Source organism: Drosophila mojavensis, unplaced genomic scaffold (genome assembly GCF_018153725.1).
Source record: "Drosophila mojavensis isolate 15081-1352.22 unplaced genomic scaffold, ASM1815372v1 contig_72, whole genome shotgun sequence".
Taxonomy (NCBI): domain Eukaryota; kingdom Metazoa; phylum Arthropoda; class Insecta; order Diptera; family Drosophilidae; genus Drosophila; species Drosophila mojavensis.
The window spans coordinates 920,301-945,687 of record NW_025318897.1 but is presented as its reverse complement, the minus strand read 5'-3'; the positions used below and the strand labels follow the sequence as shown (position 1 = coordinate 945,687).

The 25,387-nt window shown below is 38.4% G+C and overlaps 1 protein-coding gene across 5 annotated transcripts in view; it reads left to right on the top strand.

Annotated features, from left to right (window-relative positions):
* The window catches only part of LOC6586675 (stromal interaction molecule homolog), a 96,869-nt gene that overhangs the window by 33,931 nt on the left and 37,551 nt on the right, over positions 1-25,387 (top strand). For all 5 annotated transcript variants that reach the window (XM_032733359.2, XM_032733358.2, XM_044009336.1 and 2 more), the window contains 2 exons: positions 694-1,136; positions 24,815-24,978. In XM_032733359.2, the coding sequence (XP_032589250.2) occupies positions 791-1,136; positions 24,815-24,978 (510 nt within the window). In that variant the 5' untranslated portion in view covers positions 694-790. The remainder of the gene's footprint in view (positions 1-693; positions 1,137-24,814; positions 24,979-25,387) is intronic.

Here is a 25,387-nt window from a genome sequence, read left to right as displayed (position 1 = left end):
TACCGTTACTTCATTTAACTCAAGCAGACGATCAGTGTTTTACTTGAGGAAACGAAAACAGAAACAACTATCTCCCTCAGAGCGCGAGAGAGCTAAGCCAGACGCGACAAAAACACTTTCTGTCTGAGTTTTTTTGACTGTGTCACTGAAAGACACTTTTTTGCAGACAACGAAAAAGTGTTAACAGTTATTTGCGAGCTATGAGTAAGAGTGTAGGACAAATAGCGCATAGCCGCGCTTCATATAAGAATGGCGCCATTTCGTTTGAGCGCTTGCAGCGCACTGATTTTGTCGTGCCTTATTTTTACTGCTTGAGCCTCAAACGACCAAGCCGACCAAATTCGGTGTTGAAAAAGTTTGTTCTACATGTCTAGTCTATGTGTTCTCTGGTTAGTAATTAAATATACTAAATTGTATACCGATAGTAGGCTAAGAACTATGCCAAAATGAGTATAACAGTGATAAATTTAATTGTGTTAATGTCCTGCAATTTCGCATTGGATCTCTTCTCTTATGCCGCGAGTGCAGTTGCTACTGCGGCTTCCTCGTTATTTATAGCTGCTATTCTTGAAATATTTTCGGTTTTTTTTTAATTTCCCAAATTGACTTGTGTAATAATTAGTTATATGTAGTAAACCTTCATTATCCTTTATTATTCATGTTCTATTATTGTTTTTATTTTCAAATACACAGAATTTAAACTATACGCTGGTCCCATACAAAAAAGGATTACAAATAACTGAATAATTTGATTCAAGTTGAGTACTTGAAATCGCAAAAATCATTTAATATGCGTAATAAATCTTTTTGGAGCTGTCTACTTATTCTATTGTACAACTCATCCATTACCGATTGTCTGGTATGCAGTGTAACTGGAAGTACTGTAGAAGACGAAAAAACTTCAAATCATCATAACACAGCAAATGAAAAATTACTCAGCATGCATATAAGAACATCGTCCATGCCTATAGCAACCACCCCGGCACCTTCGGGATCATTGCAAATGATGAATGTTGTTACTTCGTTGTCTAATGCAGGAAGTGGGGAAAATATTCTAAAAAGTGATCAACAACATCATAGAAGTTCATTCAATCTTCTAAGCGAAGCTATGTCCCAGGCGGTTAGCAACGAATACAGTAAGTTTATTGTTTATTTTTTTATTTGTTCTTACATTTTATCCAATCTGTATGATATGTACATATATTGTATAAATTTGCTATATTTGGCTTAAGTTTACTGATTTTTCCATGCTGAAGGATAGGACTGCAAATCCATCGATGGCTATTGATAGTATCGATGGTTTTGGGCTCTCATGATATATCGATGGTTTTTTTCATCCATCGATATTTTACTACTAGGTGGCGCGAAGAGACGCATGTAAGCATTTTCCGGAATATACATATATAACATAACATATATATATATAAACATTAAGTTAATAATATTATTATATTGTGATTAGCTTTTATAGCTATATTTCAATGATATTTTTGGTTCTTCGTAAGAAGAATGTATGGATAAATTTTGAAAGCCATCAATTAAGCATGAAACTGATGTTTAAAGTGCAAGTGTGTTTTTTATTATATTATGTACATTTAAGATGGCGCTTCTGCTTCTAAGTCTTCCACTGCTGCTGCTAGTGCTACTCGATTTTTGCCCACCGCTTCTGAGGATGATGCATCCAATTTTGTCCATATGTAATACAATATATATTTTATTAGATATACAACCATCATATAAATATCCGATTACTATTGTATTGGATTCTTATACAAAATTGCACGAATAATTTTATGCTGGATGAATGATCGAAATTATTGAAAATTTATTCATTTGTAAGAACTTCAAATCTACGATGGAACTATCGATAGTATCGATGGTTCATTCCATTGATGGATAAATCTATCGAGGGTAACCTCTATCGATGGCTTTGCAGCCCTACTGAAGGATATTCTTCATGTGTAGGGTCCAAGCACTAACCAGAGAACACATAGACTAGACATCTAGAACAAATTTTTTCACCGACGAAAAAATGCGCTGAGGAGACTACACAACTTCGTATTTGCTCGGCTCAGTCTCTTGAGGCTCAAGCATTGAAAATTAGGCATGACAAAATCAGTGCGCTGCGACTGCTGCCACGAAATGCACACATTATCAAATGAAGCACGCTAACATTTTGTATGAACGTGGCGAACGCTTTACAAATTTCGGTATACCCTTCACTCAAAAGGAACGAGATGAGATCGTCGCGAACAATTTTCAATTTTTGTGCGCTGCTGCTATTCGAGAGTTCATAGAGAGAGAGAGAGAGAGAGAGCATAAAGAGAGGGAGAGAGTGAGTAAGGGAAAAAGAGCGCATAGTCGTGCTTCATTTGGTAATGCGTGCATTTCGTGGCAGCAGTCGCAGCACACTGATTTTGTTCAATGCTTGAGCCTCAGAAGACCGAGCCTACCAAATACGAAGTTGTCCGGTCCGTTCAGCGCATTTTTAACTTAATTGTTTAATAACTTTTTTTGTGGACATACGATCGTCATGAAACTTTTATATTATGATTATAATCTGATTTATATATTATGATAATCATGAATATGCATATATTTGCCAAAGAGACTTGTGTCTCTAGTATTTGAAATACGCCTTTTACAAAAGTGAGGGTGGATATAGAGGTGGGTATAGAGGTGGGTATAGAGGTGGGGGTAAATTGTAACAAAAACCAAAATTGCATAAATTGCATAAAAGCATACATTAAAAATTTGGAGACTCTAGCAATAAGGGTGTAGGAGATATAATTTTATAACTGGTTTTCGATAAGGTTTTTTATCGATAAAAAAAGATCGGGATGAGTTATCGATTTTTAATGATAAACTCGATATCCGCGCTGTAAATACGGACAATACGGTCCAAATCGACTCAGCTCATCGCCCTGATCAAGAATATACATATATACTTTGTGGGGTCTGCCACGCCTCCTTTTGCCTGTTACATACATTTCAACAAAACCATTATACCCTGATTTCCCATTGAAAATGGGTTCAGGGTATAAAAATATATACACTCAATCTCAGTTTTAGCATCTTTATAAAAATTAATAACGAAAATGCAGGAAAAGCATATACACTACTATTAGACACGGGTGCACATATATCAATTTTAAAAGAAAATATAGATATCTATATATATAAAAGAGAGTTGTGTAAAAGTGTATTAGCACTTAAAACTCGAGATCTGCTGGACCAATTTTCATGGTTTTTGATTTGTTGGATTTGTCTCCGCCACGAGGCGGATCAGTAGATCTTTAAAATACTGAAAAAATTTGACGAATACTTGAAAAACGCGGTTTTTTTCCCTAAAGATTCAAATTTCCATTTATACTCAGTAGCCTTGACAACAGTGACAGTTTCGGTCCTGTATAGAAGTAAATAAACAAATGTAGTCAGTCAGTCTACGGCACAGCCTCGAGCAGACCTGACTATTCAACAAAAAAAAAAAAAAAAAAAAAAAAAAAATCAACAAAAAAAAAAAAAAAAAAAAAAAAAAAATTTTTTCCAAATCAAAAAGAAAAATATTTCAAATCAAAAATCTGCAAAAATTCAAAAAAATCAAAAGATTAAAACCTGACTGTTCAAAAAATAAATAAAAAATTCAAAATTCCAAATTAAAAAAAAAATAAGTTAATTATTAAAAAGTGTATTTTTGGCTTTTTATATTTTTGGACTTTTAAACTTTATAAATATTTCAAATAAAAAATCTGCAAAAATAAAAAAAAAAATCGAAAGATTAAAACCTGACTAATCAAAAATAAATAAAAAATTCAAAATTCGAAATTAAAAAAAAAAAAAAGTTAATTATTAAAAAGTGTATTTTTGGCTTTTTATATTTTTGGACTTTTAAACTTTATAAATAATAATTGTGCGCGTGCGTACAAAAGCTAAATATCTCGAATGTTCAGGTATTTGTTTGTCTCAAACCTAAATTTGTGAAAATTATTTATATTTATATTTCTCGATTGTTTTATATGGTTTTGTGCGAGGGCAGTATTACTATTAATAAAAAATACCGCGTCCTAGAAGATCTAATCTTTCCCGGCGGACCCATAATGCAATTAGGCAACGGAATATCGCGAGTCAATTATCTGACGAAGAGCGAGAAATCGCCCGAGAAAGGCTCCGCGTTAGTACCCAGCAAAGAAGGGCCTTAATTCGTGCTTCTCAAAGAGAGGCAGCCCGTGAAATGGCAATAAGAAATGGTTCAAGGATTGATTTGAATCGAGAAGCGTTTCGATATGATTGCACCATTGACTACAGCTTGAATCGTTTAGTTTGCATTGGTCCAATGGACGTTGTTTGCCAGCATTGTGGCGCATTGAAGTTTGCTGGTGAAACGCCCGGTTTGTGCTGCTTTAGTGGTAAAGTGACATTGCCATTAGTGGTCCCGCCACCAGAGCCATTGCGTTCCCTACTTTTCAGAGACAAATCCAACAAATCAAAAACCATGAAAATTGGTGCAGCAGATCTCGAATTATAAGTTTTGTAACAAACTCTACTTTGTTTTATATATATAGAGACTGTTAGGCGGTACGAAGTTCGCCGGGACAACTAGTATTTGATAATGTAAATAACAACATTTCAACACAAATATCAGGTATTGGTGAAGGTTCAGTTTTTTCAAAAGGTTTAGCATTCGTAGAATTATCTACAGGCAAACATGTAATACCACATAATTTCCACTTAGTCGATAAAGACTTTCCAGTTCCATTATCGGTATAGATTTCATTAAAAAATATAATTGCCAATTAGATTTCACACAATCAAGTGATTCACTAATACTAAGGCCAAAAATTCTAAATTATCCAATACATATACCAATCATACACACATGTGATAATAATGCCACAATGCTTCCAGCTCGTGCTGAAGAAGTCCGTCAAATTAATATTACTTCGAAAGAACAAAATGTTCTTATTCCAAACCAGGGAATCGAAGAAGGAATTTTTATTGGAAACACTATTTCAAATAAAAATAATACATTTGTCCGAATATTAAATACAACCATTCCAATTAGAGTAATAAACCTTAACAAGATAAAAATAGAAACGCTAACTGACTACGAGATAGTCCAAGAAATTAGCGAAGGGAGACAACATACTGTCATGAAAAATTAATTCAGAACTTTCCACCATTTCAAACCAGTTTTAACAAACCTCTCCACAAAATATACAGATATATTCGGACTGACAACCGAATCTATATCTAATAATAATGTTTATAATAATGTTTATAGAATACCACACGCCCACAGAGAAGAAGTAGACAGGCAAGTCAATAAACTCATTCTTGATAAAATAGTAGAGCCTTCAGTTTGCGAATACAACAGTCCGATATTACTGGTACCTAAAAAAGGTTTACCAGGTTCAGATAAAAAACGATGGCGATTAATAATAGACTATCGTCAAATTAATAAAAAGCTATTATCTGATAAATTCCCACTTCCACTAATTGATGATATTCTTGACCAGCTAGGGAGAGCAAAATATTTTTTATGCCTAAACTTAATGTCTGGATTTCATCAAATAGAGTTAAAAAACATTCTAGAAATTTAACGTCCTTTTCAACCAGCAATGGTTCATATTGTTTTATACGATTACCCTACGGTTTAAAAATTCTTTTCAAAGAATGATGACTATAGCATTTTCTGGATTAAACCCTTCACAAGCTTTCTTGTATATGGATGATTTAATTGTCATCGGTTGTTATGAAAAACACATGATCAAAAACTTGACAGATGTTTTTGACCTGTGCAGAAAACACAATCTAAAACTACATCCAGAAAAATGTTCTTTCTTCATCCACGAAGTGACATTTCTAGGTCATAAGTGTACTGATAATGGTATTTTACCAGATGACAAAAAATATGATGTCATCGAAAAATACCCAGTCCCCACCGACGCTGATAGCGCTAGAAGATTTATTGCATTCTGCAACTATAATAGACGTTTCATTAAAAACTCCGCCGAACATTCACGGCACATAACTAGATTATGTAAAAAGAATATCAATTTCCAATGGTCTGAGGAATGCCAATACACAAAAAGTCCCGCGCGGGTAATGTTCAAGATTTGCCTATGCAAACACTTGACAACGCTTCTAAGCCCAACGTATATAAAGTCATTTGCAATGACGAAATACGGAAAGTAGTGACCTTGCACATAACGAATAATACATGTTTTTTTGAAGCATGGAAAGAAAGTTATAGCAAGAATTGATGTTGACGATCTGTACACCAATGGAACCCTTGACTTAGGTCAATTCTTCCAAAGGCTTGAAAAGCAAGCCGGTATACTTAGAATCAGCCAGCTCAAAGTGGCACCGAGCGAAAAGATCTTTGAAATAATTTCAATAGAATCTTTCAAAAAAATGGGCAATAAAATATTGAAAGCATTATGAGTAGCGCTAGTAGATCGAGAAGCGATACTGTTTACATACCATGATGATCCAATTCAAAGAGGTCATACAGGCATTACAAAAACTTTGGCCAAAGTAAAAAGATATTATTATTAGAAAAATATGACACGTCATATCAAAGAGTACATTAAGAAATGTCCAAAATGCCTAAAATCAAAAGTAACAACAAACGTAAAGACTCCAATGACAACAACGGAAACCCCGATACATGCTTTTGACAGAGTGATAGTAGACACTATAGGTCCACTACCACGCTCGGAAAATGGAAATGAATACGCAGTTACGTTAATATGTGATTTAACAAAATACTTAGTTTCAATTCCAATTCCGAATAATAATGCAACAACTGTTGCCAAAGCTATATTTGTTCATACACATGCATGAACATAGAAATATGATAAGTATGGGAACATACACTCTAAGTACTCAACAGCTAGCATACATATAATAGATAACACATGTGGCAAGTGTGAATTGTCTGACTAGAATAAAAATGACTCTGACCCTTAGTGACAGGAATATGTAAGAGGTGAACGCTGAGCCTTACAACCTCAGCGCTAGGTTAAGAATAGCTAATAGACCCACGCGGAGCCTTACAGCCTCAGCGATAAGATAAGAATATATAATAGACCAATGCTGATCCTTACACACTCAGCAATAGACACACTAGATTTAAGGGTTGAAATTATGCATGAGTCTGGGTATATAAACCCAGGCTTAGAAGAATAAAGATCAATACAAAACTAAACACCAACATAGTCAAGTGTATTCGTTCAATATTCGAAAATTTTATTCTGAACTACGGTCCAATGAAGACGTTCATTACGGACATGGGAACAGAATATAAAAACTCAATTATAAACGACTTGTGCAAATATTTAAAAATAGACAACATAACGTCTACTGCACATCACCACCAGACCCTAGGGACAATAGAACGAAGTCATTGAACATTGAACGTATTCGTTCGTTCATACATCTCTGCAGACAAAATTGATTGGGATGATTGGATGCAACATTTCACATATTGCTTCAACACTACACCATCAGCAACGAAACAGGTCACAAATTAGAACACGCATATATAGGGTCTACACAGTAGAGAAAATAGAAGATAATCACAACATTTTCATTAAGGCACTAACCAGAGAACACATCGACTAGACATGTAGAACAAACTTTTTCAACACCGAAAAAATGCGCTGAAGCGACCGGACAACTTCGTATTTGGTCGGCTCGGTCGGTTGAGGCTCAAGCAGTGAAAATAAGCCACGACAAAATCAGTGCGCTGCGACTGCTGCCACGAAATGCACGCATTACCAAATGAAGCACGACTATGCGCTCTTTTTCCCTTACTCACTCTCTCCCTCTCTTTATGCTCTCTCTCTCTCTCTCTATGGACTCTCGAATAGCAGCAGCGCACAAAAATTGAAAATTGTTCGCGACGATCTCATCTCGTTCCTTTTGAGTGAAGGGTATACCGAAATTTGTAAAGCGTTCGCCACGTTCATACAAAATGTTAGCGTGCTTCATTTGATAATGTGTGCATTTCGTGGCAGCAGTCGCAGCGCACTGATTTTGTCATGCCTAATTTTCACTGCTTGAGCCTCAAACGACCGAGCCGACCAAATACGAAGTTGTCCGGTCGCTTCAGCGCATTTTTTCGGTGTTGAAAAAGTTTGTTCTACATGTCTAGTCTATGTGTTCTCTGGTCAGTGATACAACACTACAAACAGGGTGACCGAATATGGTATTTTAAATACTTTTTGGTATTTTATCAGCTCCGATTTTGCTCAAAAGTATTTTAATGGTATATAGGTATTTAGTAGCATTTTTCTTCGATTTTATGGTATTATATGGTATTTTCGGTTTGGTCACTCTTTAAGTCTTAATGAATCGAATGCTTAATGCTTAAGATTTGCTTAATTTTAAAACAAATAAATAGAAAACATGAGCAATAAGCAAAAATATAGAGCTGAGTGGGAGACTATGCCGGAAAATGAAAAATGGCTGGGAAGGAGCGCTAATAATATGGATGCGCACTGCAAAGCGTGCCAGACTAACATTTTGAGTAGGCTGGCGTCACTTAAGCAGCATGCGGCTACACAAAAACAAAGATTTAATAATTTTGCCCGTTTCTAATCCGTCGTGTGAACGCATATTCTCTCAAATTAATTTAATCAAAACGAAAAATCGAAACCGCTTTAAAAATATAAATATATCACATATATTACATGTACAATAATCATTGCGCGAAAATGGGTGCAATAATTTTAAGCCCAGTGAACAAGTGTTATGTAAAGATTTCAACAAATTGAATTTAAGCTGCTCTGACGAAGAAGGCTAGTAAATATAATTAAATGATCTTAAGAGAAACTAGCAAGACTGAACAAAGAAGTTCCTTTATTATTTTATTTTAAGAAAATGTTACAAAATGAATTTTAAGCATTTAATTAATTTTAAGACTTTAAATATGTATTGGAATATGGAATTGAATACGAATGCATATTGTTCTAGTTTTATGTTGGACTGAAATATTATTAATTTTTTTAAATGAAATAAACAACAAACATTGTTTGCAATGGGAAAACCCTTATTTTTTCTATATATAATAAGTCAGTTATTATTTTATTATAATTTGAATTTCCAGACGATTTATTTGTTATGGTATTTATAGTGGTATTTTGTAAAATATGAAATAGTATTTTATAGTATATTTTTGAGACCAAATTGGTATTTTTCGTTTGGTCCGGCGCGGTCACCCTGCTATAAATACATACTTCAAATGGGACATGAAATACACATGTCATATTAAGTCATAAAGGCCCATTTGACAGTCACTTTACAATGCAAACCATACATAATTTACAAACTATTAAATCGAGAGACAATTATCTTCCCATTCCATACATACATACACATATGCAAATGTACAGTGGGTCAAAAAAGTATTGGCACACTTGAAAAATCAAACTTCTAAGAGGTGTAACTTTTTTTCGAACACAGCTATAAATAAATGAAAAACGTTATTTGTTAAAACCATGTTTTCTAATATTACTTAACAAAAAAAAATTAAATTTCTAGTTTGGTTCACATGCGCAGAACTAAAATATAAATATAGGCACAAATTTTCGTCAAAAAAGTATTGGCAAAAAGGCGTAATCAGTCATTTTCATCGGTAGTTAATCACCCCAATACTTTGTGGGTCCTCCTTTAGACTGAATACCCGCCTGCAAACGTCTCTTCATGATAATTATTGGCCTTGACGTTTCATAAGTAGTGATTTTGGCCCATCCAGCGCGTAGGGCCTCTTTAAGAGAATCCTTTGAGGTTATTTGATGATATCGGATCTTGAATATCTTGAATTCTCCAGACTCCAGAAGCACTAAAACACCCCCAAACCATCACATTACCTCCACCGTGCTTAACCGTTTTGAGCAAGTTATTTTCCTGAAGCTCCTTCTTAGGTTTCCGACAGATTTTTTGCGCTCCATCTGTGACAAGTCCAAATTTAATCTAATAGGGTCTAACTTTATCTTTGATTGATAGATCTTTGTTTTCAAGGTATATAATTCTTATTTTTATACCCTGAACCCATTGAAAATGGGAAATCAGGGTATAATGGTTTTGTTGAAATGTATGTAACAGGCAGAAGGAGGCGTGGCAGACCCCACAAAGTATATATATTCTTGATCAGGGCGACGAGCTGAGTCGATTTGGCCCTGTCCGTCTGTCTGTCTGTCCGTCTGTCCGTCTGTCCGTATGTTTGAACGCGTCGATTTCCGAAGATATAAGAGCTAGAGACTTCAAATTTTTTTTAAAATGTCCGTAATTACAGCGCGCATATCAAGTTTATCATTAAAAATCGATAACTCATCCCGATCTTTTTTTTATCGATAAAAAACCTTATCGAATACCAGTTATAAAATTATATCTTCTACACCTTTATAGCTAGAGTCTCCAAATTTTAAATGTATTTTTATATGCAATTTATACAATTTCGGTTTTTGTTAAAATTTACCCCCCACCCCTAGATTCACCCCCTCACCCTCACTTTTGTAAAAAACGTATTTCAAATACTAAAGACTTGTGCTTTGGCAATTACATGCATATTCATGTTATAATCATAATCTGAAAGTTTTATGAAGATCGTACGTCCACCAAAAAAGTTATTAAACAATTAATTTCTCATAGTAAGCGATCACTGCCGCCCATGCGTGTTTATGCTTGTGTGTGTGTGTGTGTGTGTGTGTGTGTGTGTGTGTGTGTGTGTGTGTGTGTGTGTGTGTGCCTGTGTGTGCGTGTGCATGTGTGTGTGAGTGTGTGTGTGTGTGTGTGTGTGTGCGTGTTTCTTGTGTAAGCTGAAAGACGCGAAAAATGATTGAAATAGCTATTACTCCAAGGGTTCAGGGGATCTCGTAGTCGAGCAGTCTCGACTAGAGCTTTCTTACTTGTTTCTGTTACAGTGTTATGGAATCTTTCGACGTCTGCATTGCCAGTGTGGCTGTTCGGTTTCACAAAATGAACTTCTATATTCTCATTTCTTAAATATTCTTTTATATTTACACTATTAAATTCATTATCAGTTATTAATTTTTCAAAGCTTCCTCTTTGAATTTGTGTAGATGTCCATATGAACAATTTTTATACCCTGAACCCATTTTCAATGGAAAATCAGGGTATAATGGTTTTGTTGAAATGTATGTAACAGGCAGAAGGAGGCGTGGCAGACCCCACAAAGTATATATATTCTTGATCAGGGCGACGAGCTGAGTTGATTTGGCCCTGTCCGTCTGTCTGTCCGTCCGTCTGTCTGTCCGTCCGTCTGTCCGTCTGTCCGTATGTATGAACGCGTCGATTTCCGAAGATATAAGAGCTAGAGACTTCAAATTTTTTTAAAATGTCCGTAATTACAGCGCGGATATCAAGTTTATCATTAAAAATCGATTACTCATCCCGATCTTTTTTATCGATAAAAACCTTATCGAAAACCAGTTATAAAATTATATCTCCTACACCTTTATTGCTAGAGTCTCCAAATTTGTTATGTATGCTTATATGCAATTTATGCAATTTCGGTTTTTGTTAAAATTTACCTCCCACCCCCATATCCACCCCCTCACCCTCACTTTTGTAAAAAGCGTATTTCAAATACTAGAGACTTGTGCAAATACACTTCGCGTCATCAGGTTAGCGCCCCCCCTTACAGTCATTTTCTTTTACGCTTTTCTCTTTGCCTATTGCACACAACTTCTTGGTTTTTTTTTTTTTTTCATTATCATCATATGAGATGTCTCTCATACCAAAAAAAAGCGCGAGTGAAAACCCGTTATGTTTTATTTTCTATCCTTCTCTATTTTCGCAAAAAATGTGTGCACTTATTTTGCGTCATCATATTAGCGCCCCCAAATGCAATTGTAATTATCTTGCTTATTTTGGCAATTACACTCACCAAATTTTTTGTGAAGCTCAAAGTATTCAATATATTTATAGTATGGGTAAAGAAACAGTTTTATCTTTGGTTGAAAATCAAAGATTGAGGCATACTTTGAATCTAGACTATGCAACCATAAAATTGCTGAAAAATCAGGAAAAAACAGAAAACTAAGTGGCAATTTTCTTACAAATAGAGAAAACTATGGAAAAAACTATATAAGCGGCAATAATCAAGTGATTTCAGAAGGAAATAGAAGAGCATTAGTTCGAGAAGCTTCGAATTCCCACGAATCGACCACCAAGATTAGGGTTAAAATCAGTGTTAGGACGAGCTTATCAACGGTCTAAAGAGCAATTAAGAAAGTTAATTACTTAAAGAAACAGAATGTAAAAAAAAAGACACCAGTCGATATGCTGAGAAAAGAAATACGCATTAATTTTGGCCGGGCGAATATGACGTGGTCTACCCAATGGCAGCATGTTGTCTTTTCTGATGAGAAAAATTGAATTTGGAAGGAACTGATGGATATAATTATTATATCCATGACCTACTCATAGAAGAACATTATTTGGAACGGTTTCCAAGCCGCTGCGGCGGGGGGATGGTGTGGCATTTGTGTAGGTATCAATATATAAATACAGCACTTGCAAGCTTCAATTTTTGACATCGCGCATGAACGCATAGGACCATAATATCGTGTTTAAAACTGCTGTTCCGCATTTCTATAACCTGTCTGAAAACCGGCATTAGATTTTCCAGCATGATAATGCCCCAATTCAGACCGCCCGATCCCTGAAGTCCTGGATTCAGGGCCAAAAAATTGATCTAATGGAGTGGCCACCATACTCACTCGACCTTAATATAGTGGTAAACGTCTGGGGATGGTTGGTCAGGAAAGTATATGAGTCCGGAAAGCATTATAGTACAAAGACAGAGTTAATCGAAGGTACTGAGCACGCTTAATCAACCATATCCTTGAATAATATTGAACAACTTTATAATTCCATTCCTAATCGAATTTTTTAAGTAATTTCAAACAAAAAACGGCACTACGCACTACTAATATTACTTAAAAATAACACTAGCTTAAAATACAGGTGTTATTTTTGGTAATTAACTTAAATAAATTGAATTTAGCGCAGGGGGCGCTAATCTGATGACCAAATTTTTGTTACATGTTTTTTGTACATTTTACAAAAAAAATTATTAAAAAATAATTCTTATTGTTACAGTAGCCATTCTTTTTGTATTTTAAAGAGAAATAAATGGAGTATAATGTAAAAAAATTTCAAAGATGGAGCTCTGCTGGTTTAGATTTTATTTAGCTTTGAGGTTGAGTGTAAAGGGGGGCGCTAACCTGATGACGCGCAGTGTACATGCATATCCATGCTGTAATCATAATCTGAAAGTTTCATGATCGTATGTCCACAAAAAAAGTTATTAAACAATTTAGTTCTCATAGTAAGCGCACACTGCAGCCCATGCGTGTTTATGCGTGGGTGCTTGTGTGTGTATGTGTTTGTGTATGTGTATGTGTATGTGTATGTGTTGGTGTATGTGTATGTGTGTTTTTTTTATTTTTATATTCATTTATTGACAAAATAAAAATTGCAAGTTGTGTGGTGGCTAGGATAGCGCGCGGTGCTTGCGGGACGGCCGTAAAGCATTGCTTCGCAAGCACTATGCGCTACCTTAGCCTGGGACAGCTCGTCTTCTCAGTCGCTCGACTCTGCGGAGCTCCATCATCACTGTGGCCGCGAAGGTGCTTGTTAGTTCCCAAGCTTCCTCCGATTCCAGCATGGCGTTGACTAAGTTGTCCGCTCTGATGGAGCGGCCCACTGCCTCTTCCAGACGACGCCTCTCCTCCAGGAACCGTCCACATTCGAAAAGAATGTGGTTGGCGTCTTCCACATGCCCTCGCTCGCACCAGGGGCACTCGTCAGATTCCTCGTGGCCAAAGCGCTTCAAATAGCTCCGAAAGCATCCATGACCCGAGAGGATCTGCGTAAGGTAGAAGTTAACCTCGCCATGTTTGCGGTTAACCCATGGTTCAAGCTCCGGGATGAGCTTGTGCGTCCACCGCCCTTTAGCTGAGCTATTCCACCTTCTTTGCCATCGTGCGATGCTGTTCGCCCTGACAGCGTTGAGTCGCGTAGGCCCGTGCGAATTCCGCTCCACGGCTTCGGCGACCAAATACTCCAGTGGCACCATACCGGCTATGACGAGCGCCGCGTCATCGGAGATAGTCCTGAAAGCGCAGCTGACTCTGATTGCGCTCAGCCTGTAGATCGCGCAAATGCCTCGGCTGTAGCTCGGCGTTGCCATCGCTCTTGCCCATATTGGCGCAGCATAGAGGATGACAGACCTAATGACGCTCATTAGGAGGAGACGTCGTTGCTGTTTAGGTCCCCGCGTGTTAAGCATGATTCTCGAGAGAGCTCTACAAGAATCAGCTGCCTTTTTATGCACATATTCTAAGTGCTCGCGGAAAGTTAATCTTGTGTCTATCATGACACCAAGATATCTTATCGCCCTCTTTGACGCAATGGTGACGCTGCCGATCTTTACATTGGCAGTTTCCACTCTTTGCGACTGCTGACTAGTACCACTTCGGTCTTGTGTGCCGCTAGCTCGAGCCCAGCTCCTGTCAACCAGCTTCGTATGCGATTGATACTTTCGCTGCACATATCCTCTGTATCTTTGAGCTCCTTTCCTATGGCTACGACAGCTACATCATCAGCAAAGCCAATGGTGTGCGCGCCTGCAGGTAGTTCCAAGCGCAGTACGCCGTCGTACATGATGTTCCATAGGAGAGGCCCCAGCACTGAGCCTTGGGGTACTCCAGCTGACACTGTATGAGTTTGGGGACCCTCACTCGTGTTGTATACCAGTGTTCTTCCTCTGAAGTAGCTCTTTATTATCTCTCTTAGATATTTAGGGATATTATATTGTGACAGCGCATTCAGTATCATATCCCAACTAGCTGTGTTGAAGGCATTCCTTACATCCAGGGTCGCGATGATACAGTATTCCTTCGTCCCGTGCCTCCATCTGGTGCCTTGAATAGCGGAAGTGGCCAGACCAACAACTTTGTTAAGCGCGTCCGTTGTTGACCGGGCCTTCCGGAATCCAAATTGGTTTGGTGACAGGCCTCCGGCGCTTGCAATCGCAGTCTCCAGCCTAGAGCAGATCAGTTTCTCAAACACCTTTCCCATGGTGTCTAAGAGACAGATCGGTCTGTACGAAGATGGCTCATCTGGTGGTTTGCCAGCCTTGGGTAGCAATACCAGATTCTGGGCTTTCCATTTTGCCGGGAACGTCTCTTGGATCAGGCATTCGTTAAATAATTCGGCGAACGTACTTGGGTGCAAGGCGAGGGCTAGCTTTAGCGCACGATTTGGGATCCCGTCCGGCCCCGGAGCTGTGTTGGTTCTAAGACCTCGGAGAACTACTGATATTTCTTCCTCTGTAACTAAAACAATTTCAGCAAATTCAGTGCTCGTTGAGCCCTGATCAGCAGACTCGGACTCAGGGGCGTGAATGGAGCTTAAACTTTCTGGAAAGAGTGTTTCCACAATCGATTTAAGCTCCAGACGATCCGTAGGCTGCACCTGTCTACCTGCGTATAGTCTTTTAACTACTATCTTATATGCCCTGCCCCAAGGGTCATATTCGGCTGAGTCGCACAACTGTAAAAAACATTCTCTTTTGCTTGCCCGAATGGCCTTCTTCAGCTGTCTTCTAGCTGCCTGGTAAGCTAACTGTTTCTCAAGAAACGTTGGCCTACCGCGAGCCCGTTGGTAGCTTCTTCTCGCCTGGATGCATTTGCGACGAATGTCACCTATTTGCGTATTCCACCAATACGTAGGCTCATGTTGTCGCGTGAACTGCTTGCGGCGTAACATGCTGCTATTGCAGGCACTCTGTATTTGGGCTACCATTTGGCATGCTCTGGCCTCAGCATTACCAATTGTACCCAGAGACTGAATGGCCTCTGAAAAGACCGCGGGATCAAAAGTATCTAGCCGATACGACTCCCTCCACAATGTTGACGCCCTGGCAGGTGGCTCACCTATTGTGAACAGAAGTGCCGTATGATCGCTGCCTGTATAGCTATCGCAATGGCTCCATGTTGCTCCCCGAAAGAGGGATGAAGTGACAAAAGTAATGTCGATAACAGACCCGTATCCCGCCCGACTGAAGGTGTACTCATGGCCAGTGTTGAGCAGGGCAACATCTAGTGTCGCGAAGATCTCCAGTAGGATACGACCTCTGGCATTTGTTGTTGGACTACCCCATTCTAGCGCCCAGGAGTTAAAATCTCCAGCTATAATGGCCTTCCGACCCCTAGCATCCTCGGCAAGCTCGTCGAGCACCGTCGTGAATTCACTGAGCTGCATGCTGGGGGCCAGATAGCAACTGTAAAGCCACAAGCTACCATATCGGCCACGTACGAACCCATTGAATGACTTAACATTCGAAAGTACGTTCGTTGAGTTGCCGCATACCCACAACGCAGCTTTGCCATTAACGTCTGTTGACCATGTCCTAGGGCAGCTGGTTCTACAGTGGTGAGGCTCACTGAGAAAAGCTACATCTATACATTTTTCCCTAATGGTCTGCTCTAGAAGATCTTGGGCAGCAACACAATGATTTAAGTTAAGCTGCAAAAACCTTAACATTTCATTTTACGAGCAGCTTCACGGTAAGATGGGCACTTGAAGCTGCCTGCTGAATGGTCCGTCTGCTTTTCACCTTTCCGGATGCAGAGGCTACATTTTGGTGGCTTGGTGCATGCTTTGGCACTGTGACCCATTTCTCCACACCTGAAACAGGCGCCCTTTAAGTCACAGTCGCTGCCGCAGTTTGCTGCCATATGACCGTAATCGAGGCACTTGAAACAGCGTTTAGGCTGCTCCACGGCTCGGATACGGCAAACTACCCATCCTATTCTAATTTTGGACAGCTCGAGCAGAGTTTTAGCTTTCCCAATTGGAAGAGCAACCGTAGCTCTTTGCTGTCCACCAAAAAGCTGGCCGAAGCGATTTGATAGCCTCAATGGGGAGTGAGCTATCCTTCAACTCCACCCTAATTGCCTCCAAGATCTCCTCTTTGGTCGCTAACTCATCTAAATCGCGAATCTCAACTTGCGCCGATTCGGTAAGTGTTTTAACTACCGCTCGGTCTCCCAAGGCCTTGCCTACAGCTTCGTGCAGAGCCTCAGCGCTATGCTCCGGCTTCCTACTCAGTTGCAGTAAAAGGTCCCCCTTAGCTGTCTTCCTAATGCCTTGAACGTCGCTGCTCAGATGCTTCAAATTTGGGTCGTTTTTAACTACACGAAGCATGTCCGCGTAGCTGCAACCCCCTACGCCTGAAATCGCAATCGCGTCAGTCCTGGGACATTTTTGCATAGGCTTTCGCCCTTTGACGACTGTCCAGCTGCTCTGGTTTGTCTGTCGGGCGGCCTGGTTTGAAGTTTCAGATTCAGCTGTAGCCCGTAGAGCCATTGGTTCTTTTGGGTTCGCTGCACTTCTATTGGGCCTCGGCTTTTTTGAGGGAGTTTTCCTCTGTTCGGAGGCAACTTCCCTCGACCGCTTGGGAGTATTGCTACCTACTGTAGCACTAATGCTCGCTGCCTTAACGTTTTCGCCTACTTTGAGTGGCGTGGTCTGCACCTCACAGTTTTTAACCGAACGGTTGCAGAACGCTTCGGCCGTCTTGTGAAGGCTGACCAGCCTAGCCAGCTCCTCTCTCATTAAGGCATTTATATGCCGCTGACCCCCAAATAAGGCAGACAAACCCTCTAGTGTAGCTCCTATTTGAGCTAACGCTTCTTTTAGTGACTTGGGTGCCTGGCACTCAGCCACTGGAGCCTGGTTAGAAGTCGACGGCTGCGCCAACACCCTCTGTTGTTGCTGCGGCGATCGCTGCAACGAGGAACGACGCGCAAAAGCTTGCAGCTCGTCCTCCATCATGGCATCCATTTCTGCTCCGACTACAACGGCGTGAAGCCTGTAGTGGGCAATGGCTACTAAAATAATCTGAGTTTACAACCCGCAGTCACTTAAACTCAACTTGACTAAAGCGAGAGCCCGAAAGTATGCACTACTTTTAATAACTGCTACTTCACTCCAGCAGCTAGGTTGCTGTCTTTGCTAAGGCTTAGCAACTCACCAACGTTAGTGAGCAGCTGATTGCTCGATGCAATTTCCAGCACTACTAACAGCTGTTAGAGTGAATGCACCTGATTTTTCTTATTGCGCAAGTGTGACGCCTAAAGTAACAAAATTTACGCGCCCACAAAAGACAAGGAAAGGAAAGAAGCCCTGACGCCAAAACACTGACGCTATCGCCCCCCCTCTCTTGCACCACCGAATTATACCGCTTGGGAATTCCACGAACCGCCGCGCAGTAAGTCTCTGGTAGTTTTTTGAGGTCGCTGGGTACGCCGCGCCCACAGCAAACACGTTGACTTCAGTTCTTTCCACTTTCACAGGGGAAAACACAGTTCAAGCTATTGTCTACGATGGACCACGATGACATCGACCGCACTCCGTGAAAACGCAACTCGAACTCCTATGTGTATGTGTGTGTCTGTATGCGTTTGTGTGTGTATGCGTGAAATGAGTATATTGGTATTTTGCAATGTTGAAATTTGGAACACATACTCGTGTATATCTCTGATCTATAAAGTATTAAAATTTTCCCGATTCGCCCCCTAGGGGCGTGGCATATCGGAAAATGTATTTTCCGATATACCAGAAATTATTATTTGAAAAGCTAGAAAGCTGAAATTTCGTATGTAGGTCCGCGTCGACCACCCAAGATCACAAGCTATGGCGGATATATCTCCGCCCATTTGGGGCGTGGCATATCGGATAAAACTGTATCTCCTAAAGTTGAAAATCTAAATTGCACGTGAGCTGATGTTTTAATTCTATAAATATGAGTAAAAAAATATATATACGCCCACTAGGGGCGTGGCAAATCGGACCTGAAGATATAGTGATTTTTCCAATTCTGCTATATATTAGGTTTATACCTCCTACAGTTTAAGATATATAGTTGAGTTACTGGTAGCCTTCTCTATCGATGCCCCAAAAATAATTTTTAAGCCTCTTTCATATTTTTTGAGCGTAAGAATTCAAATTTTGGATGTAGGTTACCGGTAGCTCGTTCTAAGAACTGACCAAAAATGGGAAGTCTACGGCCACTAGGGGCGTGGCAATCGGCATTTATAGTGCCCGAATTGCGACATTTATATGCGTCAGCCATCTATTTATGGATTTGTACATATAAATAAGCTTAATAGATATTCATAATACGGAAATAAACATTTTTATGAAATTAAAAAAATATAAAATAAGCTAAAATAAGAAAAATTTGCAATTTACAAAAAAGTGTTTTCCGCGGGATTCGAACTCGCACCCAAGCCAAATAGCATGTTTGTCAAAATAACTATTATAAAGATCGCCTGCGCTTCTACCTACAGCACCACCGCGTCGTTTCGAAAATCAGTAAGTAAAACGAAATCACATTATTGTTATGACGCCATATAGCAAAGAAAAGCCAGTATAGCGGCTGGAAATTCAAAAACAATTCAAAGACAAATCAATCGCAACGAGAGTTGCTAAAATAGAATAACTTAATAACAGGGCCTCATCTGAAAAAACTACAGTAACGGCTAGAAAATCCAAAAAGCAATCGAAATTCTAAGAATGTGCGAAAAGGCGCGCTTCTGTCTGTACACATAGAATAGACGATAAGTGTGTGCATATGTAGAGGAAAATCGCGCTGATCTGTTGCTAGCTTGAAGCCGGTATCCAATATATGGAAATAAGTATATACTAACAAGTAAGAAAGCTCTAGTCGAGACTGCTCGACTACGAGATCCCCTGAACCCTTGGAGCAATAGATATTTCAATACTTTTTCGCGACTTTCAGCTTACACAAGAAACACGCACACACACACACACGCACGTACGCACACACAGGTATACATACACACACACACGCATACAGACACAAACGCATACACACACACACATACACATACACATACAAGCAACCACGCATAAACACGCATGGGCTGCAGTGTGCGCTTACTATGAGAACTTAATTGTTTAATAACTTTTTTTATGGACGTACGATCTTCATGAAACTTTTAGATTATGATTATAACATGAATATGCATGTAATTGCCAAAGCACAAGTCTCTAGTATTTGAAATACGCTTTTTACAAAAGTGAGGGTGAGGGGGTGAATTTAGAGGTGGGGGGTAAATTTTAACAAAAACCGAAATTGTATAAATTGCATATAAGCATACATTAAAAATTTGGAGACTCTAGCAATAAAGGTGTAGAAGATATAATTTTATAACTGGGTTTCGATAAGGTTTTTTATCGATAAAAAAAGTATGAGATGAGTTATCGATTTTTAATGATAAACTTGATATGCGCGCTGTAATTACGGACATTTTAAAAAAAATTTGAAGTCTCTAGCTCTTATATCTTCGGAAATCGACGCGTTCATACATACGGACAGACGGACAGACAGACGGACAGACAGACGGACAGGGCCAAATCAACTCAGCTCGTCACCCTGATCAAGAATATATATACTTTGTGGGGTCTGCCACGCCTCCTTCTCCCTGTTACATACATTTCAACAAAACCATTATACCCTGATTTCCCATTGAAAATGGGTTCAGGGTATAAAAAGGCAATAGCTATCGATGATTTTCCAATTTTAATGGGATCATGCCCTGTTTTTTGTTGCACACTAGACTTGAAAATTGCACTATATACTCTGGTTGGGCTGTGAATGAGTATTCTGCAATCGGTATCGCCCGACTGCAACGTTCTTACTTGTTTTTAAATGTCCGTATATAGAGCTAATGATGGCACGATTAATCATTTGATACACATTAATTGATTATTTTGTTTCAATTCACGATTTAAAATGGGTTTTGAATAATCGAGACAATCGATGATTTGCTCAAAAAATCGCATCGCTATAAGCAACATTGGCGCGCAAAAGTTGGAAAGCGAAGCGTAATTATGGCACCAACAATTAGTAAAGTGTGGAGATTTTTTTTTATTGTTATAGTTGTCTATCCATCACTGTAATAGAGCCACTAACCAGACAACACATAGACACGACATTTAGAAGAAACTTTTTCAACACCGAAAAATCTGTCTAGTAGGTACCAATCAACTTCGTGTTCGCTCGGCTCGGTATTTGGTGGCTCGGGTAATGAAAGATAGCACGACGAAATCAGTGCGCTACAAGCACGCAAACGAAATGGTCCTGTTGTATGCGCTCCGCGGTTTTTGTCCTACTCTTTCTCACACTCAATCTCTCTCTTCTCTCTCTCTCTCTATGGGCTCTCAATTTATCAAGCTCAGCAGCTCACAAAAACTGATATTTGTTGGCGACGATCCCAGCTCTTTCCTTTTGAGTGAAGAGTATACAGAAATCTTAAAAGCGTTTGCCACGCAAATGCAAACAAACTGTAAAGCTAGGTACACACGATGCAAACAATTTGCAGAAAGTTGAAAATAATTTGCAGCAAAGGTTTGCACAAATGTTCACACCAATGCACATATTGCATGCAAATTACTTGCTGCAATCAATTTTTGTTTTGCACGCAAACTTTTGCATGGCTATTTTGTGCAATATATTGCATTAATGTCTACACGTGTTTTCATTTTTTGTTTTTGTTTGCACTGCTTGCAAGTGACACTCATTCGCAAGTTCACTTGAATTGAAAAATTCAAAGAATAACGACGTGTTTATATTATGTCGGCACAACAATCGAGAGTTGCTGCTGTTGCTATATTAGCAATTTTGATAAAAAAAAAAAAAAAAAAAAAAAATGAGAAGTCTGCCAAAAAAAAAAGTTTTGGGTGAAAAAGTGGATTTCTAAAAGAGATGAAAAAGGAGTGCATCAGAACCTTTTAAAAGAGCTACAATATGGTGATGAAAAAAACTATTACAATTTTCGCATGTTAGTCAGTGATTTCAATTTTTTATTAGAAAACGTAAATTTTGTTAGCAATTTCGCGAAAAGCCTTTTGCTTTTTATAATTACTTTTAAAGTCTGCTGACGAAACATCCCATAAAACTCAAAAATTCTCGTACAATTCAATTAATTCAATCGTTTTCTCGCGATCCCACATTTTGCTTTGCCTGCTGCAATATTGCGGCTGAAAGCAAACAGCACATGCAAACAACTGACGTAACCAAGCTAACGGCAAAATTCTGTGTTCAGACGACAAGCAAAAAAAAGTAGCTGCAAACAGTTATTGCAAATTTTTTGTTTGCAGTTTGGGAAGGGTATGAAAGTGTTGATGCGCACACACACTTGCACACTTAGTACATGAGCATTTGTATGACAGTGTGCGAAACCCTTGCTGCCTGTAGCAATTTTAAAGCAACCCAGCATTTGCATTTGGTTGGTCTTACGGACTGTCATAACCACCTCACACATTTGTACAATGTATGAACATACATATGTATATAAGTATATTCATATATTAGTATAGCTAATTATTGATTAAGTCATAAAGGCCCATTTGACAGTCACTCAACAATTCAAACCATACAAAATTAACAAACTATGAAATCGAGAGGCAATTATCATCTCATCTCATACATATACACACATATGCAAATGTATGTATGTGCTCACTTCACAAGGTCGATTGACGGTAAATTTTGGGCTTTACAATTTCCACAGGCAGTTGTACACATAATACACAGTATGGGCTTTAGTGTGCGTGCGTCGCGAAACTAAATTCTTTCTCAATATGTTCGTCAATCATCCGTTGCAGTTCCGTTTTACATGTATTTGCCATTATGTGTTAGTGTGGGAAACTATTCTTGCTGTAAGTGTGTATGTTTATAATACGTGAACATTGCAAAAGGGTGTGCTAAACGAGCTTTTATTATCACTTCAGTGTTTATTATTATTATTATCTTTGCTTCTTATGATTTGTTTTTTTTTTTTTTTTTTTTTTTGCATTTAGTTTTCTATTTTTCGAATTATAAAATTTATGAAATAATATTGAACAGATTCCTATTTAAGACAATTGTTTTTATGAATTGGTGACTTTGATATGCAAGCACACGTTCATTGATACAAAATAAGGTACTTAAATAAAAGCGCGATTCTGCAATTCGAGCCCAAAATAATAAATATGCCTCTACAAGTGATATCCCATAATTGTGAGCATACATATTTGAACACTTCACAAGATTGACCAATGCAAGTGCTGTGCATTAAAATTGCTACAGGCAACCAGAGCTTCGCACACAGGCATTCAAATGCTCATAGCACATGTAGCAAGGGACAGTGTGTGTGTGCATGCTCGACACGAAAACATTTTCATTATGCGTACGATTTGCATGAGCATGCCAAACGATTTATCAAATTTCAAATATATAAATTTCAATTTTCGTGAGCTCCTGCTTGTAATGACATGCATACATACATATACATATTTGAGAGACCGTCCGTCCGTATGAGCAAAAGGATCTCAGAAGATATAAGAGCTAGAGAGCTGAAATTTGGCATGCATACTCGTGTATACCATAGGCAGTACAAGTTTGCTTTATTTTTTTGATAACTCATCCGATAACTTTTTTATCGAGAATAATCGAAAAATCGACCTGGTTTTTTCAGCCTAGTTTGAACACTTTTAGACCTGGAGACTTCAAATTTGCGTTGTATATAAAGTATTTCAAGTACTGGAGACTTGTGCTTTGGAATGTACACACATTTTAGCCTTATGATTATGCTCTGAAAGTTTTATTAAGACTGTATGTCTACAAAAGAAATTATTCAACAAATAAATTCTCATAATATTGCCCACATTGCAGCGCAGCCCAAGCGCAGCCGCTGCCTACTGCACAGTTAGCAGAGCGCGTGCTTAAAAGTGCATGTGTATGTATGTGTGCGTAAAGGAAGTCCAGAACGATTAGAATATCAGCTTTGAGGGTTCAGGGTATCTCCTGGTCGAGCAGTCTCGACTGGAGCCTTCTTACTTGTTGAAGATTAAAAACCTTATCGAAAGTCTGTTATAAAATCATTTCAACTACATCTTTAAATCAGAGTCGACAAATTTTTAATGTTAATTCATATGTTTTGTATAAATGCTAGATTTTTATTATAATTTATATCATTATTTATTTATTTTATTTAAAAGTTAATAAGTTAATTTATTTTATTAGTTTTATAAAGATTAGGGCTGCCATCCGTCCTCAATTTCCGAGACAATTCCAGCTTTTGGAGGTAATGTCCCGGTGTTCAGGGGATTCCGTAGTCGAGCAGTCTCAACTAAAAATTTTTGTTTTGTCTAATATAGCTGTGAAATAATCAAAAGACGCATACGAAATTGCAAAATAACCTTCGATGTAAAAATTTTGATACAAGTCTTACTTGTATTTAAAGCAGAACTGCACCACATATCATATCAAAATCTTGGTAACAAATCTTGCTTTCGAATAGTAATGCATTGAGGATAGTATTACATTGCTTTCCGTTCATATATACATTTTTGTATGTAGTCGGATTGCATTTTCTGCTTCCATTAGCTGCATTTCTTTGTTAATGTCGTCCAGTCAATATTTACTGTCAACAAAGAACCTGTTGTTATTACATACATTATAGTCAATTGATTTAGAAAATGCACTCATATAAATGCCATTCTTATGAGATATTTTGATGAGATGAGTCCTTTTATAAGAAATGCTAATTATCAATAAATTTTTCGAAGCATAGTGGTAGCGGCAACTTCGCAGTTAGAAGAGAGTGCGCTTATGCCTGTGTATTTGTGTGTGTATGAATGAAAATTAAGCTGTACTATGTAACATATACAAATGTAAACATTTACTTTTTTATTGTTTCCATAGGTTCTTCAAGCAGCATGTCTGCAGATGCTACATGTAATGCAGAGGATTTTGACTGTGAAAACGAAAACGTACAAGATCGGCTTGGGATGGAGGCTATCGCCAGTTTGCATCGTCAACTAGATGATGACGACAATGGAAATATTGACCTGAGCGAATCGGATGATGTATGTTATTAATAGTATCTTTTTATATAATATTTACAACATCCTTTTAAAAATTTTTAAAGAGGGTTTAATATTAGTATGTGTTATATCGGCATAAAAGTTGAGTCTAAATAAAAATTCGCGATTATCCGTGCCAAAAGAGCGTCAAAATTTGAGGCGTCCAACGGCAAAATACCTGTCCCTACCATCTAACCTTTTTCATTTTCGATGGTTTTGGAACATAGGCACAAACTCTGATGACAGCCTTCATCATACACAATAAACAGCATGATCCCACATACACATACACACAAATAGATGAACCGTCGTAATCAATTAAAGCTCTAAAGATGTAAGAGATATAATTATACCCTGAAACTATTAAATGTGGGAAATCAGGGTATAAAGGTTTTGACGAGATGAGTCCATT